Source organism: Pinus tabuliformis, chromosome 8, assembly GCF_031772625.1.
Source record: "Pinus tabuliformis cultivar Carrire ecotype Pingquan chromosome 8, CPIR1, whole genome shotgun sequence".
Taxonomy (NCBI): domain Eukaryota; kingdom Viridiplantae; phylum Streptophyta; class Pinopsida; order Pinales; family Pinaceae; genus Pinus; species Pinus tabuliformis.
In genome coordinates this window covers 1045885571-1045910906 of record NC_142294.1, presented here as the reverse complement: position 1 = coordinate 1045910906, position 25336 = coordinate 1045885571, and the positions used below count along the sequence as shown (strand labels likewise).

General features: G+C 40.5%; 1 protein-coding gene across 3 annotated transcripts in view; it reads left to right on the top strand.

Moving 5' to 3' along the window:
• Positions 1 to 25336, top strand: part of LOC149238934 (putative cyclic nucleotide-gated ion channel 20, chloroplastic) — a 531460-nt gene that overhangs the window by 51430 nt on the left and 454694 nt on the right. For all 3 annotated transcript variants that reach the window (XM_089373243.1, XM_089373244.1, XM_089373242.1), the window contains exon 2: positions 8997 to 9546. In XM_089373243.1, the coding sequence (XP_089229369.1) occupies positions 9022 to 9546 (525 nt within the window). In that variant the 5' untranslated portion in view covers positions 8997 to 9021. The remainder of the gene's footprint in view (positions 1 to 8996; positions 9547 to 25336) is intronic.

The window sequence follows — 25336 nt, the reverse complement described above, 5'->3', positions numbered from 1 at the left end:
ATCAAACTGCCACCTTAGGCTTGTGGTCAACTTGCCCAAATTTTCTCAATTTTTGTGCCAATAAATGTGGTTTGGTCAAACAAAATTATTTCTCCAAAAATCATGCTCAAAACAGGTCAAAGGAGCCTTGGTCAATGTTGGTCAAATCTCGCTGAAACAGAAAGTCAATGCCCAGTCAAACTGTCCTCCAAAAACTCGCATGTGTGAAGAAGAAAGGCTGCCCTACAATCTGTACGATCCAATCAATGAAGGAGAGAGAAGAATATGTTGTGTGATGAATGTGCCAAATGAGGATGGAGGTCTCTTCTATTTATATGCATTGGAGGAGGGTCAATTTGTCCAACTTGACCCCAAGCTGACCTTGACAAATTGCATGTGTGGGCTTGACTTCAAAAACATATTTCTCCTTGTCCAAATTTAGTGATCTTTAGGTCGATTTTGGTCCTCTCGAAAAGAGGAATTCAATCCAATAATCATCTTCATCAAATGAGCTGCCCAAAGTGGAATTTGGCCCTAGTTGCACATTTTAACATTCCCTCTCAACTAGGGAAAATTTCGCCTGCCAATATCCGTCATCATGCCATTCAAATCATCATGTACTATCTTTGCAACTTGTAGGTCTCTGCTGAAGATTGATATAGATAATAAGAAGGATTGATCGAGAGTGAGTCACAAGACCTTATCACTCTCCACTGACAAAAGTTAGTCCACATAATCAGGGGTAGAACCCCAATCAGACTTGATCTTGAGCGATCAAGTTGTTGAACATCATGCATCCTAGACATAGGGAGTACGACAATACACAATGTGTCCATCTGTAGTGCTATGGTCCCTAACCACTTTTCCCAACTCATTGGCCAAATGAGAGGTACTTCCCAAGAGTCCCAGACTGCAAGGGTAGGATGTATGCTAGGGCATCCGCAGGAGAAGGTGAACCACTCATCCTGCTCATATGCCATAGGAGAAGGTGAACCACTCATCCTATGCATATATCATCAGCCATAGGGGAAGGTGAACCACTCACCCTATGCTCACATATATCACCATGGGGTATCACAAGGGAAGGTGAACCACTCACCCTGTACACAGTGTACCTATAGGGGAAGGTGAACCACTCACCCTATGGTCACACATAGCTCCAAGAAGTACCCCAGGCCCCCAGGAGCTCCCAGAGCTCAATGTCCAACTCAAGCAGGACCCTCATGGGAGGGTCCTTCCACGACTCCAAGTCTCTCTCAGAAGGCTAAGAACTTGACCTTCCCCAAGGGCTTCGTGAGGATGTTTGCAACCTATTCATCAGTCATGATGTGTTGGAGCCTTATTGCTCCTCGTTGTACCATATCCCAGATAAAGTGGTACCTGATATCAATATGCTTGGAGCAGTCGTGGAACACAAGATTCTCTGAAAGGCAAATCCCACTTGATTGTCGCAGTAGATAACGGTGGTATCCAGCACATGCTCAAATATCTCACTAAAGAGCTTCCTCAACCAAATTGCTTCACAACAGGCCATGCTAGCTGCAATATATTCGGCCTCAGCAGTGCTTAGTGCAACTAATTTATGCTTCCTGCTCATCCAAGAAATTGAAGCAGATCCCAAAGAGAAGCAACATCCAGATGTGCTCTTTCTATCCAGCACACTGCTAACCTAGTCAACATTAGAATATCCATGTAGCCTCAAATTCTCGGTAGTGTATCTTAGTCCATAGTTGGTAGTGCCACAAAGATATCTTAAGACCTCGAAACTTCATCTCTTTGGCAAATTTGAAGTACAAATTCCTATTGACCTAGTTGCTGCCCTTGGAGAGGCTAGCAAAGATCAATTAGGGCTCCTTGGCACACGAAAATTATCGATCTATGCGTATCTTGACTCCATTAAGCCCAAGCAATAAAGCATTGATCCTCGTATCCATTTGTTGGTCAAATTTCACTCTCCTTCACTTTTCCCCATTATAGGCCAACCCCAGAAAGTCTCCTAGGGCACCACACAAAACCTTTTGTATCCATCCAAACACCTTGAAAATTGGTCCACAACTGTGCTGGGTTTTTCTCAAGCGGTCGTCCAAATTTGAGCACAATCTGACAATGGTATCCCGAGATATCGCAAGCCCTAGCTCTAGGATCATTTCTCTCCCTAGGCTGATTTTGGGTTAGTGTCCTCACTTGGATCATTGCATTCAAATTTCAAAAGAAAATTAGTTCTTTGATCCTATTCTCTTTCCTAATTAGGTCAAGCCCCTCTTTGGTCGATCAACTCCATACCCTTGACCTAGTTTGGGTCCACCTGGGTTCTTTGTGGTCCCGCAACTTTATAACTCAAATTCCACAAGGACTACATATAATCCATTTCTCCATAGGGATCCTTAGGTCAAGGAATACGCTTGTCAAGGCATATCCTCCAACCCTAGGCCAAGGTATCCTCATAGCCGTTCTTAGAGAGCCCATCACCTTACTTCTCAAGCAAGTAAGCTATTTAATTGAGTCTCTCTTGTGAATAGGGTTTAGGAATCACTCCTTATCTGATCATTGATCCATTCATCATTGTGATTCCTCTTATACTGGGTCTCCTCCCATCGGTGAAAGTTCGTAACGAGCAGGGACCCCTAGCTAAGGTGACATTGGGCTATCGCTCCATTGTTGCACCTTGACCTAGTAGTTGCTGTATAGGATCCTCTCCTAGGACCCCTGCTATTGTGAGCAGTAACAAGCCAGTACCCCATTTTTATCTCTTGGTCTAGACTCTAGCCTTGTAGGGTGCCCCTCTCCAAGGCTTGCTAGATTTTGTGGTAACATGCCCTTTTGGGAAAATAATTCTTTAGTTGTCTAAGATTCACTCCTCCAACATATAGCAACTTGACCTCTCTAATTTAGCAGTTCGGCCCTCCCAATGGTCACAATCGACGCCTTTGAATTCATATAATTCAAACCTCTTAGAGAACCAGTTCAACTGCTACTAAAATTCCGCCCCTTTTAAATGACCAATTCAGCCTCCTCCTTGAACTAGACTGTGGCCTCCCTGGATCAGTAATTCAGCCTCCTCTTGAACTGGTAAATCGATCCCCTTAAAATAGTAAATTCAACTTTTTGTAGACAATCAATCTCTTGATTAGCTAGGGTGGTTGTGCAACTGTTGGAACCAATCCCCACCAACTAGGATATGTATTTCAACACTGAAACTAGGAATATTCGAGGGTTTCTCCTTCACACAGTAGCTACTTGAGCTCCTTGTCAATTCACAAATAAAATCTCACCCCTTTTCCTCAAGTTTCCTCTTCTAATATGACCTTTTCCCCTCCAAAATACCATGGTTGGCATAATAATACCATGGGTCACTTATATTTCTAAAGTGACTTTACGACCTTTTATTTAATTATTAAGATAATATCCAGTGTTGATAATATCGGTATCGGGAAAATATCGGCAAATATCGGCAAGCATAAAAAATGCATAATATATTCATTTTTTTTCTTCAGATTTTTAAACATATAAAGCAATAACAACATGAAATAAACACATTGGCACATAAATATGAAAAAAAAACTGATATATATGATGTCAAATAGAAATGATACATCAAAGGCGATACGAAATCCTGCTGATCCCTGATAATTGTCCATTCAAGGACTCAAATGTGGAGAACCAATACAAAATAACATCACATATATAAAAGTATCTCATCAGCATGAGTTATATGTAGCATAACAAATAAAACTAGCAGCTATCTATCTGAAATCACTGCCCTCTCCCCCTTTTACGGGAAAACATGATGGGCTGTTTGCCAGGCCTGCCCCTAGTAGTAGAAGGCCCTGACCCTACCTCTGCACCTAATGTCAAATAATGAGTGCTAGGTATGGGGCTATGCTCTCCTATATCTGTAGCAGATGGTGTTGATGTTGATGCTCCCGCAGTGTCCTCCTCCTGCTCCTGCTCCTCCTCTGAGTGTTGCTGCTCCTCCGACTCCGAGTCCTCCTCTTGCTGCCCCTGCTCTAATGGATCATCTGCCATTGGCTCTAACCATGAAGGTGACTCCTCCAAGATGGGCTCCTCAGACCCCACCCTCCGCGGAGACAATACATCAATATTGTCTAAGGAAATGGCATCTGGATCCATTGGTGATTCTATTTGCCTCACTCGAAGTCGGATGTTGTAATGCACATACACCAAATCGTTGAGGCATGCGAACTCCAACCTGTAAGAGTGTCAAAAAAAGTAATGAGTCTTGACTCTTGACTCTTGACACTTGAAGGTCATAAATTAAAAATAAAAAATTACAATAAGTGTAATTGCTCAACTGAAGGCTTGAGCTCAAAGTTATACCTGTTGCGCTTTTTGGCATGTATTTTCTCAAATACACTCCAATTGCGCTCATACCCTGAAGAGCTACATGTTTGACTCAAGATTCGTATGGCCAAATTCTGCAAATTTGGTGCCCTTGCACCATAGCTTCGCCACCAAATATCTACAACAAAATAATGAGATAAAAAATTCAAAAACTTAAAACATAATTAAACTTTCAAATAAAAGTTACATAATTGAATTTAAAAAAAATAGAATTATAAGTAAGAAAATTCTAAATTGAAAATTCTAATTTCTAATGAGTGATGACTTGTCACTTACGTGGCATGAAGAGGGTCCTTTCCGTAATAGCATCATCAAAGCCAAATAGGCGACACAATCCCGATAAGACTGTATCTCGCGATTGATTTTGCTACGAAGCTCAGGATCAGGTACCATCCTCTGAATACAGGAATGGAGCCCTTCTATCACCTCGCCATCAAAATCAAAGTTGCATTTGTATGAAAATGTGGGGTTGAGGAAGAGTGCTGCTGCATGAATGGGTCGATGAAGCATCCCTGTTCACCGACTATCAATCACATCCCATAACATCATCTGCCTATCAAGGCCAACAAAACCCTTGTCTGCATAATAGGAACGAATGGCCTCCTTGGCCCTATCCATGCCCTCATACAAATAAGCCATTGTAGGCTTCTCTCCATCCACCAATCTAAGAACCTTTACTATAGGTTCACTCACTGCACATGCTTCTTCTACTCCATGCCAAAATGTCTCAGAGTACACCATTTTTGCAATGGCTTTCCTATCATGTCTCCTGTTGTATCTATAATTACGCCAATCATCAGACACAAACATTTGCTTCAACTGGAACTGACATCGAAGCAAACACTGAAGAGTAATCAAGTTTGTGGCGAAACGTGTGATGGCAGGACGCCGCAACTCCTTGTTTCTAGTGAACCTCCTCATGAGGCTAAGAACAAAAGCATGGTTATAAATAAACTTGAGGATGCTCCTAGCCATATCAACCGCCTCCTTGATGAAGGAGAGTTTCCCCATATCCTCAAGCAACAAATTGAGACAATGTGCTGCACACGGAGTCCAGAACAATGTGGGATGCCTCTCCATAAGCATTTTGCCGGCAGATACATAATTAGCTGCATTGTCTGTTATGACTTGCACCACATTCTGCACACCAATCTCCTGAATGAACCCATCTAACAACTCACATATCGTTGCTGCATCTTTGATATGTTTTGATGCGTCTAACGATTTAATAAACATGGTACCTTTAGGACAATGTACCAAGAAATTTAGAAGGGTCCTACCCTTCCTATCTGTCCAACCATCAGACATCACTGTGCATCCAGTAACTTCCCATGTCTTTTTCAACTCTGCCAATCTAGAGTTGATGTCCTGCTTTTCTGCTTGAAGAATTGGCCCCCGCAACTCCCCATATGTGGCACTTTTGTACCCTGGCCCCACAACAACAATAGCATCACACATTGGCTGCCAAAATGGATTGGTTTTGGTGATGCTGAGAGGTAAGTCGCTCCAGAAAATACACCTCCCCATGACTCTATCTGCTTCTTGCTTCTCCTTCTTTTTAACAAGCGATTTTATGCCAGGTTGTGCTCCAGGTCTTGTTCGTGGAACAAAAAATGATGACCTCGCAGTCGCACTAGTAGTAGCAGGTGATGGTGTGCCAGCTGTGGAGCCCCTCCCACTAGGGCCACTACCCTCAACATCAAAATCAGGAGAAGATATCCCGAAATATCTACCTGCACGTTCAACTTTGTTTCTTTTTGCCTCTTCCTTCTTTCTGTCCTTTTCATCAATTGCCTCAAGAGCTTTTTGTATAAGCTCCGGACTAGAAACTGTACAAACCCCAACATCATGTCCACTGAGTCTAGCAAGATGGTATTTCAGTCGTGTAACCCCACCTGTCATCCTGGTCCCACACAATTTGCATGTAAGATATGCACGATTTGTCCCACCATTAGGGTTCCCATACTCCCAAAATGGGTCCAAGGCTTTTGGCATATTTGTATTTTGTAGTGGGCTAACTCAAACCTAGGGCACCAAAAAAAATTTGGAATTAGTAACTTAATAAGTAATACTAATAACCACATCATTTTACAAAACAGTTTTTTTGCTACATTATTTGCAAATTTGCAATTTTGCAATGTGAATTGAAAATTGAAAATTCATAAATTCATTTGAAATTTCATAAATTCATACATAGAATTTACTTTTAGAAATAGGCAAATGGTAAACCTACCTCACTGTTCAAAAATTTACGTTGCACAATAAGAAACTAATTTCTAAGGTGAAGAAATTTTATAGAGATGAACCCCTAATATATAATAAAATTAATAAATAGCCTCTGCAGCTATGAACTCAAAAAAAATGGAGTTTGCTCTCCAAATATGGAGAAAACTTGAAAACTTAAAAACTTAAAACCCTTGCATTTGCTCATGGGCATGAAAATCTTTTCAAATGGAAAAAAAAATCAAGCAAAATGATTGTAGGCAAATAGGCAAGCAAGAACAATCCTAAAACTAACAAAAAATTCATTAAAATAGGGGTTTATTTGAACATACCTGTTAATGGAAGAAATGAAATTGTCTCACTGTTCTTGAAGCTTAGATCAATGAAATCTTCGTTGTTGGTGGCAATAATAGCTATGGAATGCTCAAACCCTCCTTGGCAACAAGCACATAGCTCTCCCCTTCCTTCTCTAGCAATCAGAAATGAAAATGATTGAAAAAAAACCAAAATCGGACTTTTATAACCCGCGCGGAAATTTTTGACTGTCGTTGGGCGATATTTTGCTGAAATATCGCCATGTCGCGATATTTTCGGGAGCCAAAAATATCGCAATATTTTCTCGGCAATATTTCGGCTCGCCGAAAATATCGCGATATTTACGAATATCGCCGATATTTCGGCGATATTATCAAAACTGATAATATCTACTAATTAGCTTGTTGACCCCCTTTCTCTTGCTAATAACCTACGGGGATCATGGTAGGCTATGACTTCAATTCTCTCTGTTACTATGGATTGGAAAGGGACATTACAGTTCCGTAGCCCAGTTGATGATAATGATGACTTAAGACATTGTGGGATGGCTAGTACACACCTTTTTGATGATGACATCATGCCATAGAGTGATGACATATGAATTTTTGATGATGATGTATTGGTTGAGGAGTTGTGGTTTGGAGATGCACCCTTTTACATTGATGAGATGTCTTGAAGTGAGGAGCACTCTTGGACCTTTCTTGGCACCTTTGCTTGATGGAGATGCTTGGATAAAAGAGTCATTTATTTTGTTTTATCATTATGAAAAGCTATATTTGTGACCTATTAGCCTTGTTGAACACTTGAAGTCATATTTTATGGATTTTACTTCTAAATTATGCCTAATTCAACTTGGTTACCCTCATATAAATAGAGTGGAGTCGAATTAGAGGATTCATTGTCACACACACTGATTTCATTCTCTTGTAGAGTGCACACTAGTTTTCTCTCTTTCACTTGGACAAGAGGTTTAAGCATTATTGGTATGATAACAAAAGTTGTAATTGCGTGAATGACTTTGGAAGAAAAATAACAACATTGACAGAGACTTAACTATTGTTGCAGAATTGATGGTTGATTATTGAGACACTGACTCTAGAGTCTATGCTTTCTCTTTAAGACACAAATTTCCAATGCTCGATTTGGTTTGGAAACAAGATCTGGTAAAAGTTATGTGGAAAAATATGATACTTTGTTGATAACTCAATTGTAAGACAATGGAAAACAATATTTATTAGAAAGCTCAGTTTATAATTAAGCATAAAATAATACTCTTATGAATAGTATTGATGAATCGGTTTGAAATTCTTGTAATTGAAGAATTAACCAGAGAACTAACTGTTTCTGGACAACATTCTATGTTGTGCAGACTAATAGAAAATGTCTTTTGGATGAAATTCAAATGATCACTTAAAGTATAATATTTTATAAGCTGCAAACATTGTCGCTAACCTTACTTTTTGGTCATTACAAAATTTGAAGAAAGATCGGCCTTCTGGATCCTGAGGATAAGTCTGAAGCATTGTGAACAATCTGTTTCTGAATAGCACTCCATGTTGTGCAAACTAATAAAAAATGACTTCGAGATGAAATCCAAATGATAGAGGTCTCATAGATCACTCAATGGAGAATAATTTATAAGTTGCAAATGTTGATGCTAAGTGTACCATTTGGTCATTACAAAATTTGAAGAACGATTAGCTTTCTGGATTCTGTGGGTAGATCTGAAGTGCTGTGAACAAACTGTTTCTGAACAGCACTCTATGTTGTGCAGACTACTAAGAAATGACTTTTGGATGAGATCCAAATGTTATAACTCTCATAGATCACTGAAAGTAGACTATTTTATAAGCTGCAAATGTTGACACCAACCTTTCTTTTGGTCATATTACAAAATTTGAAGAAAGATTAGCTTTTTAGATGCTAAGGGTAGATCTGAAGCATTGTGGTAACTGAATTTTTTATGGATTACTAAAAACACTGACATTAGGACTATTAAATAGTGGTTAAACTGCCATCAATTTGAGTTGAGAAGTGAGTTTGTGTTTATACAAGTGAATATTGCTTCTGAATCCTGATGATTATCTCTAATCATGTTCTTTGCTTTGTGATTGCAGGTGGCTTCTCAGGTATTATTTAAAGATGGCAAGGGACAAAATAGATGAAGTGCCGATGTTGTTAGAGTCCCAGTCTCAGAGGTCGCAGGATTCCTCACTGCCAGAAGTGGAACTCCAATCATTTCCCATGGGCAGGAGTATGTCCATTTCCCTACCCATGAGAGAGGGTTTGAGGTCACATGAGAATGAAAGAAGAGATGTACCTTTTAGTGGTCCTCTTAGGAATGATGAAAGAAGACGTGCATTAATACCAATGAGTGGCCCCTTACAAAGTAATAGGCTAGTGAATATTGCAAGGGGTAGTGTGAGTGGGCCTTTAAGAACTGATAGAGAAGTTGAAGAGAGACTTGTAAATTCTCATGTCTCTGTTAGTGGGGGTGGAGGGGATCCTGGAGTGAATAATAACTATGGTGGAAAGCATGAACACTTACTTAAATCAGGGCCTTTAGGAAGGTGCAACGATCCATTCTGCACGACTTGTCCTTCATATTATGATTTCAGAGAAATACATACAAGAAACAGACAATTGCGACCAGTATTTGAATATCCGGTATTTTCTCATTACCTCACATTTAAGATTACTACATTTTTTTTTTCTCCCATGGAAACCTTTCAGGGAAACTCAATGGATACTTCTCCACAATTATGGATGGCATCCCTCATAAACTTGTTTGGAACTGAGTCCCCTGCTCCCATGGAACTAGCCAAATGCCCAACAGCATTGGCGACAACTGGTTGAGCTTACCCCATGGGTCAATTTAAGATTATTAGTTATTTGCTATGTGGCAATTTTTTATCTCAATTTGCAGCAAATATAGAAACAAATGCAAGCCAATCAAATTGTACTAAAAATCAATAGATCCAACATTATACGGATGCCATTTTCTTCCCATGGTGGTGTTTCATGTGAAATCTGATCTTCAAAAGGATGTGTCATACTGGTTTGTTAATTCCCTTCTTATTTTGTGGCAGTTAGGGACTTATTATGGGTTATTTACCTTTTTTGGTATTATATTTTAATGTTTTAGTTTTTTTCAAGTTCTGAATGGGCTATGCGCAAGAAAAACAGAGGGTTGGCTTCATTTATTCTTAAATTTAAAGACAGGATATTAGGAGTTATCAATTCCGAAAGTTCAATGCAATCATCATTTCACTTATTTTTAATGCTCTGGTGCATATCATGTACATCAAACAGAACCTTTTGCCATAATAGCTGGATAAGCGTTCAATGCATGTTCTGAATTTTAAAGTCTATTCTGAAACACGACACTTGACAGAGAGCTTTAAGATTTTGTTGTGAATGATATTGTGTTTGTTTTACGAGGAAAGGTTCAGGACATCTTAATTATGAAAATAGTAGAATACTGTTAATAAAGAGTGTTACTGCCCAAGGCTGCACCTTAAGTGGTAAAGCCCCCAAACTTAAATGCAGCCTTATGGGAACTAAGAGGGGTTGTTTATTGTCACCACAACAATGCTCTTTCTTACTTGGGCTGCTTTCCTTCGGCACAAGGGGGTGTCTCTAGAAAGGGTGTAAAATAGACCTTAGAATAATAAAACCAACATCTACAGCAGCTGTCCTTCAACTATTTGATAAAATACCTCAATTAAGACTCATTGAAACTAAATTAAAAAATCAGAAATTTTAAGAGAAAATTGAGTATATTTGAGTTGGGAATATTACATCTACATTGACACTTTGCAATCCTTTCCGATGTATCAAAAGAACCCGGTTTATGATTTCGAAGTCTTGGGTTCTTTCAAGAAGAACCAGGTTCTTCAGGGTTCTTGTCAGAGGTACCCGTTCCAGCACCCGGAACGTGGGGACGGGAACCCGGGACGGGTTCGAGAATCCCACCCCTAGGTTCGGGAACCCGTCCAACATAGCTTAGAAGTGAGTGGGATGATGGAGCAAGTATAATGCTAATCCAAAGGGTGATAGATTTAGGTGTATCAATAGATGAGTTTGAAATAAAATAGAGCAGATGTAATCAAGCCATATATTGGTGTGCTATGACTAGTCCAAGTAGATTTTAAGGTTATATGTGTTGGAAGATCAATGAAATTGTAGATTTTCCTTACTTGATAATTACTTGTGAGATTTGTTGGCCTTTTATTACTTTGGTATTTATTCTTCATCAATCAATTACTAAAACATAAAATGCATGAAGATCACAAGAACACAATGAACACAAGATATAGGCTCCAAGCCAGGGCAAAACCCCACAATTGGGGAAAACCCAACCAATCCTCTTCTTATAGAATCAAATCAAAGTGAGACCTCCAAGACCCAAAGACCAAGACCTCCAAGCACCAAGTCAACTCTCCAAAAGTCTTCCTCAAACAAGTCAAAGTTTAGCAAGTCAAAAGATTGTCAAACTCCACAAATTCTGCTTCAACTCAAAGTCTCGACCCTTTGCTTCAGGTCTGCAATTCATACCTACAATTCTCGGCCCTATAACTCGCACAAAATCCCTAGATCCTTCGCATGTGTGAGCAAAGCCGTAAAAAATTCGGATCTCCTTCTTCCTTGTCCTTCGCTCTTCTTTCTTCCTTTCTTGGTGCAGAGATCAAATGCTTGAATGAATTTCCCAAATAGGTTGAAGTCTCTTCCAATATATACCCTTCTCAAGGGGTCGAATAGGCCTCTCCTAGGCCGACTTTTTCTGGCAGGGTTGACTTGGTCTTGGGAGACAAAATTGACTTTCAAGTTTTAAAAAAATATTTTTTCTTTCTTGTTACAAAATGCCCAAATGGGTCTTTTACATATTACAAAGACTCTTTTGACTCATTAAACCCTAGGAACATGAAGAACCTGCTTGACCTAGATGACAAAACAATTTGAGCATGAAACCCATGCTTGAAAAATAATATTCTTTTTCTTCTTTTTGCTTTTGATACAAGTACAAAGATAACTATGAAGACTGAACCTAGTTACTTTTCCAACACTCCCTCTTAACTAGGGAGGTATTCATAATGACTCAACAGGTCTATCTCAAGTTGAAATATTCAGATAAGAAGGGATTTGGATTGATAAGCATCAACGATGATAGTATCATCATAGCCAACATTGTCACATTACCAAGGCCTTGACAGTATACTCTCTCTCTCCTCATGATCAGAGCATAATGCTGGGAGGCATTCCATGGGACACCACACTGCCTCTTCGAGGTACATACTCCACCTAGGATACCTGTAGTATGTCCTCCACCGGACCATTTCCCTCAAGGAAATGTCTGTCCACCAAACCATTCTTTAGGATTTCCATCCTAATCTATCACAATACATGACTCAAGAATGTTTGTCCAAGATGCTTATCTGATCCACCATTCTCCTTATCCATGTCCATGTACATGACTTAGGATATCAGTGCTAATCTGTCACAGTACCTGACACAAGGAGAACTTGTGTCCAACCTTACTCCCTCTCAACCTGAGAGGAGAAATCCATGCTCACTCCCTCTCAAAACAGGGAGAGTGCATCAACAAGCCTCAACTTGTGTCGGAAGTACTCATACTTCCCTTACATCAGCTACCTGTTATTGTTGTAGCTTCCTCAACCAACCCTATTATCACTGAGTTTGCTCATCTTGCAACTTCTTGAACCAGGGCTTCAAATCTACCTCCTAACAGATCATGATCCTACACTTGAGGTCTTCATCTACTGCATCTTGTACTGTGTCCAACACTACTTCCTGCACTGCACTGCTTCCTGCCTTGAAGATAGTCCATCACACAGTTCCTTCAACTGATTGATTATCACAGTACAAGGTTAGCCAATCTATTGTTCAGTCAACCTTGAACAACTTGGCTAACCTTTCCAATCAGTGTCTCTTAGTCAACGCAACTCCGTAGACTCAAATAATTCTGCCCTCTAACTGCTATTCTCATTTTTCCAAAATAGCCAACTCTCAAGGTCTTCAAGTAAACCTTCTTGTCAGTCCTAAAACTATCCTATTGTTGCTTCAAATTGACAATCCTTAGGTTACCAATCAAACTGCCTTTCAATAATGACTTAGGCTGCTTCAAGATAACCATCATAAGGTCTTCCAAGCACAACCCACTTGATAGTGAATGTTCATTGCTTCACTATCCTTAGGGTTTTCACAATTCTGGCCACACAAGTGAACCAACTCTTGCGAACTGTACAAAGAGCTTCTTCAATTCTACCCTCTAAACAGTCTCAGATCTGAGCCTGCAACATTTGGCCCTGTCTAGGGCTTCCTTGTACCTGCAAAACACAATAGAAAACCCTCACCAAAGGACCCTCTTCTTGCGTGGTTTCCACAGAGAGATGCGATCTTGTTTTGGCAAGCCTACTAGGCAAATTGGCCTCCAAAACAGGCCCTTCCTTCAATCTGCAATTACACAATTTTTGTTCCTTCTTGACTGTGAGAATCCTCCTTCTGCTTAGAACCAACCCTCTAGACTTCGGGAAAATGTCCTTCTGCTCATGCCTAGATCGGACTCCTATTTGCTGCCCATCTGTTCTCACTATAGTACATTCTCTAAGACTGAATATGACTCACTTGAAGATTCCCATTCCCTCAAAACAGTGTGGTCATACCTTTCTTCACTTAGGGTCTCGGCCTCCCATTCTATGCACTGTTCTTGAGTGATTTAACATAGAGTTTAGGATAGCCTTGTAAAGGAAACACACCATTTTAAGGAGCCCTAAACTAGGGCACATAAGTATAGTCACTTCACAGTCCTTCCAGGGCACTTTTCTTAGAATTATACTAGTTCCACACCCTCAGCACCTTATCTCCATGAGTCTCGGCCCAAAACACAACCCTTAAATCCTGTTACACAGACTTCATTTTCTGCCCAAACTTCAGTCACACTATAGGTCCGAACTTGGTCTGTAGCAGCCCTATTTTTGGGTGAACAAAGCCCTCAAACCGTCCTACTTATCTTGTTGTCCATAGGTCCGTACTTGGCCGTACAATCTGCTTATATTCCAAGTGATAAAGTCCTGAAATATCTTTCTTGTATGCCTTGGTTTTGTACCTAGAATAACCCTAGATTGCATCCTGTATACTTCACAGGATAGGGGTAAATGTGGCTTGTTCTCAACCCTGTAACGCCCTCACTTGCTTGCCCAAACCACAGAATAAACTCGGCTTCCAGAACTTGGACGAATCCTCCTTGAGCTTGGTCAAGACAACAAAAACACAACAAATTTTCTTCACTCCTGCGGCTTCTTGAGAACTCGTCACATTAGGCTAGAATAATCCTTGAGAATATGCAGTTGGTCATAGTTCTTCACAACAACTTCTCATTATAACTTCTTTTATGATTTGTTATAGCTCCATAGCAGAGATCTAGACTTCTTTTGATGAGTTTTAGATCTGTAGACATGCTTGAATCCTTCAATGCTGACTTCACTATAGTGTCCCTTAGATTCATGCACATGTTTCCATTGAGAGTGTGGAGTGTAGGAAATTATTATAGTGCAGGAACGTTTTCAGATCTTCCTTAGTAATTCTTCTTCACCGAGGTATTGTTCCTTACAATTGTCACCATAAGTTCTGTATAATGTTAAATAGACTTTGCATACCTTGGAGCTTTGAATATTGGTCTTCCATAATAGGCCTCGGTCTTATAGTAGCTTATTGTCATTTGAAATGGTGTATGGATCTTGGATTGCTGTAGTATAATGACCTTGCTTTACTTGGATGAACTCGGTCTATTTTTCAGAACTAATCAAGGGATTCGGCCCAGAATTACCAGCCAGAACAAATTCAAACATCTTTTTAAGGTGTCACACTTCTCCTTGGTTCAGACCATGTTTGAAGGAGAAGGCTCAGATTTGCATCAATTCACATCAGAAGAAAACTTGTATAGTTGTCATGCAAGGAAACTCGTCTTCATTTCGGATTACCTGTTATGCCCAGAATTCAAGAAATTTTTTGTATGTGCTAAAATCGGAGAGGGATGACTACAGAGGAAATTCAAAACTTTAGGATCTTTCTTGTATCATATTTGTTACTTCTTGCAGAGTTATGATCCTTCTTGTAGTAGTAACTAAAAGAGAGCTGTAGCCTTTCTTTCTTTCCAAAAATGCCAACAATTTGTGATCTTTTGGCCTCTTTCTACCAACTTAGCTTTGATACCATGTTGGAAAACCAATGAAATTGTAGATTCTCCTTATTTGATAATCACTTGTGAGATTTTCTGGGCTTTTATTACTTTATTATTTATTCTTCATCAAGCAATTACCAGAACCTAAAATGCATGAAGATCACAAGAACACAAAGAACACAAGATATAGGCTCCAAGCCAGGGCAAAGCCCCATAATTGGGGAAAACCCAAAAATTCTTCTTCTTATAGAATCAGATCAAAGTGAGACCTCCAAGACCCAATGACCAAGACCTGCTCCAAGCACCAAGTAAGCTCTCCAAAAGTCTTCCTCAAACAAGCAAAGTTTACCAAGTCAAAAGATGGGTAAACTCCACAAATTGTACTTCAATTCAAAGTCTCAAGTTTTAACCCTCTGCTTCAGGTCTGCAATTCGGACCTGCAATGTTCAGCCTTGCAACTCGCACAGAAACCCTAGATCCTTAACATGTGTGAGCATGTAATGTCCCAAATGCAGAAAATTTGGAACAGATAGTGATATACAAAAGCAAATACGATTCATACGCAGAAAAATTAAACAAACAACAAATGCTCAATACACAATAGAAATGTGAACCAGCTGAGCCATTTTATTAATGGAGTGGAGCAAGTACAATAGTGCGGAAAATGCACTTGGGCTTGCCTCAAGGGCAAGCTTGACAGAACTCAGGTGTCAAACAATAATCTCAATGCTGGAAAGAACTACTCCTCTAATGCTTTGCGTTGTCTCCCAGTAACTACAACTGCTGGCTGGAAAGGAGCTACAAGAAACCCCGCCTCTGGTGCTTAGAAAGTGATGAAACTTCAGCCACAAACTCCTTGGCCAAAACCCACAAAAACCTAGAAATGGTTTGGCCTAATTTTGACCTCCCAAAATCGACCCCCAAAGGCACTGTGCAATCCCCAATAATTCTACATTGTTTGCTGCAAAGATACGGCTAGAAACCCCACTTCCCATGCTCAGAAAATTCTAAAAATTTATATTTGGGATCCTTGTCAAAAACCCAGATAACCTAGAAATGGTTTGGCCAGATTTTGACCTCCCAAATTCGATCTCTTCTATGGCCCACGGCCTCCAAACAGCTCCAGAATTACGGCATGCAAGGAATGACCACAAACTCCTCCTCCAAGCTCTGAAATGGAAGCAAACACCACTCCAAATATCTCCTTTAAACTCCACGATAAAGCTCAGCCTCAAGGACTGATACTCTACCCACCAAATGAGCTCCCACACACTGCCTCTGCGCTAGCCTAGGTAGTGTGAAAGTCACACTGCCAAGCCAGAAGCTCAATCAACTCCCAAACTCTCCTAGATGCTGACAATCCTCCCTAGCCTCCTCTCCGGAAAATCCCACGTCAAATCTCCATTGCTAAATACCACCAATGAACTCGGCCTCCTCTCCACTATGTCCCCCGATAATACGCACGACCTGGAAGGGAATGCTATTGCTGAGGATCACAATGTGATCCTCCTCCTGAAGAAATGAAGAAAACCTCCTTAGGGTGGCACTCGAAGTCCCCCAAAGAAAGGGTGAGCTTTTCGCCTGAAGAACTCGTGCTAAACAGCCAGTGACTCGGCTAAGCAGCTCGAGCAATCAAATAGAAATCGATATACTCCAATAAGATGAATGAAATGAGGAGAGCTACTTCCCTTATATAGATTTTGTGGAGCACTTTCCCCTCCAATTTTACCTCCATCATGGCCCTCACTTAACCACCTACATGCAAAACTTAACCACCTTCATGCAAACCGAACCACCTTCATGCAAACCGAACTAGGAAGTGCGTCTTTCCCTAGTGAGGGTGGCTCCCATGTGTAATCTATTATTTAACCACAACAAAATAACTTCTCCTAAGTTTAATCTCCTAATAAAATCGAATGGGCCCCATCACCTCCAAAATCGGCCCCAAAATATAGAAATTAATCCTGTGCCAAAATAATTTAGGAAGGGACATTACATAGCAAACCAATCAAAAATTCAGATCTTCTTCTTCTTCCTTGTCCATCACTCTTCTTTCTTCCTTTTTTGGTGCAAAGATCGAATGCTTGAATGAATGTCCCAAATAGGTCGAAGTCTCTTCCAATATATACCCTTCTAAAGGGGTCAAATAGCCTTTTCTAGGCAGACTTTCTCTGATAGGGCCGACTTGGTCTTGGGAGACAAAATTGACTATTTTTTCTTTTTTGTTACAAAATGCCCAAATGGGTCTTTTACATATGACAAAGACTCTTTTGACTCATTAAACCCTAGGAGGATGAATAGCATGCTTGACCTAGATGACAACAATTTGAGCATGAAACCCATGCTTGAAAAATAATATTCTTTTTCTTCATTTTGCTTTTGATACTGGAACGAAGATAATTATGAAGATTGAACCTAGTTACATTTCCAACAATATGAAAGTGGGCGAGAGCCCTAACAACTCTTGTAAGTAGGCTTAGATTTTGAATATTTATCTCTTGCATGTCTAATGTATGTTGATTATAGTAATTGCACTTATGCTCTAATTTGTTGAATATCTATTGAATGCTAAATCTAGATGATCTTGCATGCATTACTCATACATAGCATGTGAATGAATGTCCTTAGTGGTGAACTCTTGGTAGCTTTCCCATGAAAAATCCTCTTTCCATTGAATAGGCAATTGTTGGAATTTTGGTAGCTAGGGCATCAAAATTTTGGCCTCCTTAAAAACTATTTGGCTAGTTTGAAACATCATTGACTCTATACATTCAAGGGATAAGGGACTGTTCCAATTGGTTGGTGATCATTTACCGTTCTTATCCATTTTCTCTCTCCTTTGAATTTCAGTCCCTTTAAGGCTAAGGTGATAAACTAGGGCTTGGCATGAATCCCTAAGCAAGGTGATTTTGAAGGATCGGAGAACCTAAACATCAAGAGGATAGTATTTTCCAACAAATCTATCCTTTTGGTGGACATCCACTTCAATTTCATCCATAAATTCTCTTGCCCTAGTTGTTTGGCCTGTTGCCACAAAGTCTAGTAGGGTGTTGAAAAATGTGTAACTAGGTTCGGTCTTCATAAATATGAAATGTACTTTTGATTTTTGTATATGTAAAATGAAAGAAAAATTATTATTGTTATTTTTGTAGCATGGGTTTTGTTACTGCTCAAACTAGCAGGGGACCTAAAGGGGATCCTTAAAGGGAAAATACTAGGCCAAGGGCAACAAATGGAGACTTAGCCCACCGTCACCTCACCTAAGGCTCCCTTCTATTTACGGACTTTCACCGATGGGAGACCCGGTATCTTATGGAGTCATTGATGAAGGATAAGTCAATGAAATGATGTGGAGTGACCCTAATAATCCCTTTCCTGGAAGAGTTAGAAGGATAAGGCTTGCTTGCTTTCTAAGAAAGGTACAATATCTTCTAGGGAAAGGGAGGGAGGATTTAAGGGTTAGCTTTATGGGATATGACTTATGAAGGAGCTTCCCAATCCCTAAAATTCTTATTATAATTGGTATCTGGGATGGTTCTTGAAGAATTATCTTTTCAAAGGAATGGGACCACACAGGACCAAGTAGACCCGGTCTAGGATAGGGGGAATGAGTATGGCAACCAATGATATTCTTACCATAGACAAGGTGGAAGAAATGATTAAAGAAAGAATATTCACTTGAAGGTGTTGTTTTGATCCTATGAGGTACTAGCCTTGGGGATGCTAAGGCAAGGCTTGATCTTGGAGCTAGCGCTTGGATTTTCTCCCAACTCCACTGTCGGAATGGCCTCAAAATTGGAGGAGACCTTGGGGAAAAACCAACGCAGCCTAGGAGATTGAACTTTTGGGAGGGCTAGCTTGTCGGGAAATTGATGCCCTATGTGCCCCAACTTGGCTAGACCGAAAGCAAGTGAAAGAATGTGATTTTTGGTGACCACCTTTGGTAGATCAGTGCCTTAGTCTTTGGGAGAATGGAGTCTATGATGAATATGAGTAGGATTTCTTGGTTCCTAGTCAAGGAGGCCTCAAGACCACTTCACTAGCCTTCTAGGTCAAGGAGAAGCAATCTTGCAGCATTTATACTTCGATGCACAAAAGGAATGGCTTATCAAGGTCAAATTCTTTGATAGAATTAGCCCTAGGAGATTTCGTTCATATTACATTGCCCATACATTGAGGGATGCTATAATAGAGACAAAATTCCACAATTTTAAGCAATAAATGCATGCAACAATTAGCCTTAGAACAACGAAAATCCCAGTCCAATGTATGTGACAAAGTAAAACAAGAATAACATTAAAAGCATGTACTTACATGTAGCAGAATATATCCAACCATTCACAATTGACAAGAGAGAAGCTCCAAGAGAAGATAGATCAATATCCACACATCAAAATTCATCCATAAAGCTCCAATTCATCCTCCAAGAAAAAGTGCGAAATTCTCAAGAGAGAGAAGAGATCCAATCCAAAGTGATGATGAGAAATGAACTCATCTCACTTGTATTTATACACAACTTAGGAGTTCGAATTAGCTTCCTTGGCCTATGTAAGCCCCAAAAATAAAATAATGTTCTAATAATTCAACTTTTGGTGACAAGCCCACCAAACAAGCTCATAAATGAAAAAGTAAGCCCCCCAAGAGGTCAAATAATAATCTATGGATGTCGTATGGCCCTCTAAGAGGCCTAATGAGGTCCACCGGTGCCACAATGAAGAGTATGACCCTCAAACGCAGTGGATAGGGGGTTGGGCCCTTGTAATACCCCGTGGTGCTCCAAATTACACGTGGGGGCACACAAGTGTCCTCATGGGTCTCCAAACAAATCGAAGATGCCTGTAGATCACCTGCAAGGGCTAGGATGATGGTGTAGGTGATGCCACATCATCGTGCAAGTCCTGGATCATCTGCCAAGTGTATGGTGCAAATTTGGGGCCAACTAGGCATGATGGATTAGGTGCATCTTCCTCGTCCAATAAGTGAACCACGAGCAATATCTGAATGACTGTGGGGATCCATGGAGTGCTTCTTGCTACTGTGGAGGTCCATGGCTCTCAACACACACCCTACATGTTCCAATGTATCCCTTTGGAGGATTAAGACCCCATACAGGGAGACCAAATCCAAGATGGAGACCATCTGCAATCTTGCATAAGATCCAATGTGTCCCCTAGCTTTCCTGTACAACAAGTCATTAGAGAAATCGAGTAAATGAGCTTACCAATCATGGACCACATGTGGGGACTTCATAATGGCCCGCCTTTCCATACTGGGCTTTGGGATGTGCCAATTTCTCCTAAACTCCAAATGGGGTTAACCAATAATCCTATTAGGTGGTTTATACTTCTAAAGGGGATAATATAGTCAAGGTACATCCTTCAAAAGGTGGTAGCATGTGACAAAAAGGTGAATGAAATAGCGGATGAGAAGGGGCAGCCCTGGGTCACATGCTGGGGTACAAGGGTAGCTAATAAGAGGGGAGACCACACTTTGGTTTATAATGTGTAGGAGGGAGCAATCGTGGTAAATAAGGTGCCTCGACCTTGATTTTTCCACCCTTCTTAGGTAACTTCTCAGGATGCGAGCACAACTAGAATGTATTTAAAAAAATACGCACCAAGAAGCGCAACAGGTTAAAACTTAAAATATTCCAAATTTCCAATTAATTTTTTGAATTCATTAAATAATATTTTTTTATAATTATTATTTTATGGCCCTTGTACAGGTTTGAATCCCAGCGACTTAATGACATGGTCTACGTCTACTACAATCTTTGATTGTGGGTGAGGCAACTTGAGAGGGCACTTGATATGGAGGCCATCTCATTGGATGGAAATGACACCACTGCTGCATGGAGGGTTGAGGTCAAGACGCCTCTCATGGAGTCTGCTGCTGATTAGTTAGAGCAGGAGGTAGTGGAGGGGGTAGAGGAGGAGGAGGAGCAACAGGAGGAGGAGGTGACACCACCTACCTAGGCTACCCCTGTCACCAGTAGAGGACGTGGTCTACCTCCTGTAGCTCCTAGTTCTTCAGCCTCTAGAGCACAATAGAGTCCATTGCCAACTCCACCGCCATCTACATCTAGAGGGAAAGCTATTGCATTTTGTCGCAAGAGGGGCAGAGGAAATTAGTAGTATTAGTTATTTGGTTTGTTTCATTGTATATGGCATTATGACTCATGATATGAGATACATTTTTATATTTTTTGTTGATATTTTGAGGCTGAGTTGGGACTCAAAACTTACTATTCAACACATGATTCACTGTTATGTGTGATGTAGCACTAGAAATGATATTACACTTCTTATATACTAGTTCTTTTATCATATTTATGTGTCAATGTATTTATTTTATGTTGTAGATGCTTTAGATATTAAAAAAATGAATATTTTTGTATTTTCCGATTTTTTTCCCGATTTTTCAGATATTTTTCCTCGCCGATTTAATCCTGATCGCGATGTTGGCAACATTGATCTAAACATCAAAATTCATTCATCCATCCAATTTCATCCTCCAAAAAGAACAACGAAAATCTCCCAAGAGGTAATGATCCAATCCAAGTGATGATGAAAGAATGAATCAACTCATCTATTTATAATTTTATACACTTCCTAATGAATTTGATTTCGCTGATTAGGCCTAATTAAGCCCCTAAAATAAAATATTGTGCATAATGACAATCTTTTGGTGACAAGCCCAATGACAATATTTTGGTGACAAGCCCACCAAACTAGCTCAATAACAAAAGAGTAAGCCTTTGAAGAGGGTTGAATGATCAATAACATGTGTCTTTTGGCCTTAAAGGAGGCCTAATGAAGTCCATAGGTACCATAATGTGAAATAGGACTCCAAAAGTAGTGGACAAGGGGTTGGCTGCTTGTTCTTCATGAAATAAACTTGTGGTGCTCCCAATGGATGTGGGGGCACACAAGTGTCCTCGTGGGTCCTCAAACCAATCGAAAATACCTGTAGACCATTTGCAAGGGCTAGGATGATGATATAAATGATTCCACATCATCATATGGATCCCGGACCATCTGCCAAGTTTATGGTGTAACAGTGGGGCTAGTTGGGCATGGTGAACCAGGTGCATCTTCCTTGTCCAATAGGTGAACCACAAGTAATCTCTGAATGACTCTGGGGATCCATGGAATGTTGTTTGCTGCTGTGGAGACCCATGGCTCTCTACACACACCCCACATGTGCCAATGTAGTCCTCTGGAGGGTCAGGATCCCGTATAGGGAGACCAAACCCAAGATGAAAACCATCTTCAATCCTGCATAAGATCCAATGCGTCCCATTTCCTTCCAGTATATCAAGTCATTAAATAAATCAAGTAAAACAGTTCACAAACCATGGCAAACAGGTGGGCACTTCATAATGGCATGCCTTTCCATAGTGGGCTTTGGCATGTGTTAATGTCTCCAAGCTCAAAGGGGGGTTAACCAAGCACCCTAATAGGTGGTTTCTGCTTCTAGAGGGGGTGGTATGTCCATGGTACATCCTTCAAATGGTGGAGGCATGTGATAAAGTGATGGAACGAATTGGGGGAAGAAGGGGAAATCCTAGGTCACATGCCATGGTGCAAGGGTAGCTAATAAAAGGGAAGTTCACACTTGGGTAAATGATGTGTAGGAGGGAGAAATCGTGGTAGATGAGTTACCTCAACTTTGATTTTTCCACCCTTCTTCATATGCCTTTTGCCTTTTATGATTTTTTTTTTAGTTAACTGCTCGGGGCTCAAGGGAATAAGAACATTCATTTCCTGAATGATAGAGGAGGCTCATCTAGGGTCTACAGGAAATAGGGTGATGGCCATGGAAGGGGGTAGAGCTCATGTATTGGCTTTTGCCCACGTGCTAAATGTGTTTGTCCTGGCCATCCTTTGCATTTAATGGTACAATTCCCCATTGAATGTGGCCAATTATGCTTTTTCCATTGTTTTTAGCTGCATCAACCTCCAGGCATTGATCCAGGCTCGACCCAAAGTGCGGGCAAAGGGGAAGGGGAGGTTGACCCTTTGTGGACCCATGTGGGAGGAACGAAGAATGGGATTATAACGCGCAGAAGGGGAGTGATATATGAGGATCGGGGAGTGGGACCACACAACCAAAATCAGGGTTTCCCATGTAGTACCATCCCTAAAGCCCAAAGTTCAGTAAAAAAGATCTCACGGGACTAGGGTCCAAGGTTAACATCCAAAAGAGACCTAGGGACAAGGGCATAGACCCGGTCCACTCTTTCCGCCGAATCGCCCCACTAATCCATACCCAAGAGTTTCCATGATAAGTAAACTAAAATACTTAATTACTAAATGACAAGGCATACCTTTAGGTTTGGAAGGCCCACCTTGAAACACTTGTAATCTTGGCTTGTTGCATATGTTATTCGTGTTGGCAAGAAGAACGAATTTTCCTAGGGGTAGGATGTGCGCCTTTCACCTTGAAACTCCAAATATTGCATATCGAAGTATAAAAGTCTAAAGTTGCTATGAAGCTGCATCGATAGAGAGCGTAGCTGCTTCTTTAGGCCTCCTTGAAGAGCGAAGTTCCTAAATCTTGATCATTTTGAGTCCAATCTTTCCAATAGCTAGACACTGGTCCTAGATCCTTGGTGATCACATCAACTTAACAAAATATCATTATTTCATCTCTTTTCTTCCTCTTTTATTTGTCTCTTAAGGATAAGGAGATTTTCTAGGGCTTGGTGCGAAATTTTAGGAAGGAGGAATTTGAAGATTCCGTCCAAACAAGTTTCTTCGTTTATGTCTCCTCTAGGCATCCTCCAGTTTTGTACGAATTCCGACGGTGGAATTTCAAATAAATTGATGCCCTAGCTATCACACCAAGAGGGAACCCTTGAAGCTTCCTTTTCTCTTAACTATAGGTGATCATTGGATGAGCCTTTACCACAATATATATGTGAACCCTTGGTCTCTTATAATATTTCTCTCAAGGGGTTTTTCGTGGAAAGTCACACTAGCTTCCCCCAGAGCTCACACTTTAATTGAATCTTTCCATTGAATGAACCATCTTTGCCTCACTTTGAACCCTAGTATAAACACATCAATCATAAGTGAGGGATTTTGGAAGTTTTTATCTTAGGCATTCATCATTTTGGAATATTCCTAAGCCCGAGGTCATCCTTCATAGGTCTTTCTTAGGGAGCCTTTCAACTTCTCTTTAAGTATTTGAACTATTATTTGAGCCCCCCCTTTGAATGGGCCTAAGAAATCATGTTATACCTTGCCATTGATCCTATCATTCAAGTGATTTTGTCCATATCGGGACTCCTCCCATCGGTCAAAGTCCATATAAAGCAGGGGACTTCGACTAAGGTGACAGTGGGTCCTTATCCCATTGTTGTCACTTGGTTTAGTAGTAGTCCCTTTGGAACACCTCGTAGGACCACTTCTAGATTGAGCAGTGATAGGGCACAAGATCTATGGTTTATGGCTTTATCATGGGAGGAAAAGCTCCTAGGAAAATGAAAAGGGTCAAAATGATTAACTTCCTTTGAGTTTTTGTGTGCGAAGACGCTCGAGAAGACCCTTAACACTTTGCCCTACATTGTTGACTTTTATGGGATGATGCACCTGGACCTTCATGCCCCCAACTGACTTAACACTGATTAGATGGAATTTTGGTAGGGCATCAAAATTTTGTCCTCCTTAGAAACTATTTGGCTAATTTGAAACATCATTGACTCCATACACCCAAGGGATAAGGGACTAGTCTAATTGGTTGGTGATCATTTACCTTTCTTATCCATTTTCTCTCTCCTTGGAATTTTGGCCACTTTAAGGCTATGGAGGTAAACTAGGGCTTGGTGTGAGTCCCTAGGCAAGGTGATATTCAGGGATTGGAGAGCCTAAACATTAAGAGGGTAGTATTTAACACCAAATCTATCATTTTGGTGGGCATCCACTTCAATTTCATCCACAAATTCTCTTGCCGTAATTGTTTTCCCTAAGAGGGATACCCTAGTTTTATTTTCCTTCAACTTGGGGGCTTCTTGAAGGTTTCATGAGCCTTGGCCTTGTTAGTTTACATTGTTGGAAACCTTTTCTCTTAGTGATCTTTGGATACTCCAACACAACAAATTACTCAAACACTAGGTCTTGTGCTTGTAGCCCTAGGTCTCTACATAAAAAGCGAATTGCCTCCCATAAGAGCTTTGAGTTTGAACCTTTGTTGTGTCTTTCTTATAGAAGGTCCAGTCAAGTCACCTAAGATCTTCTACCTAGAATATCATAC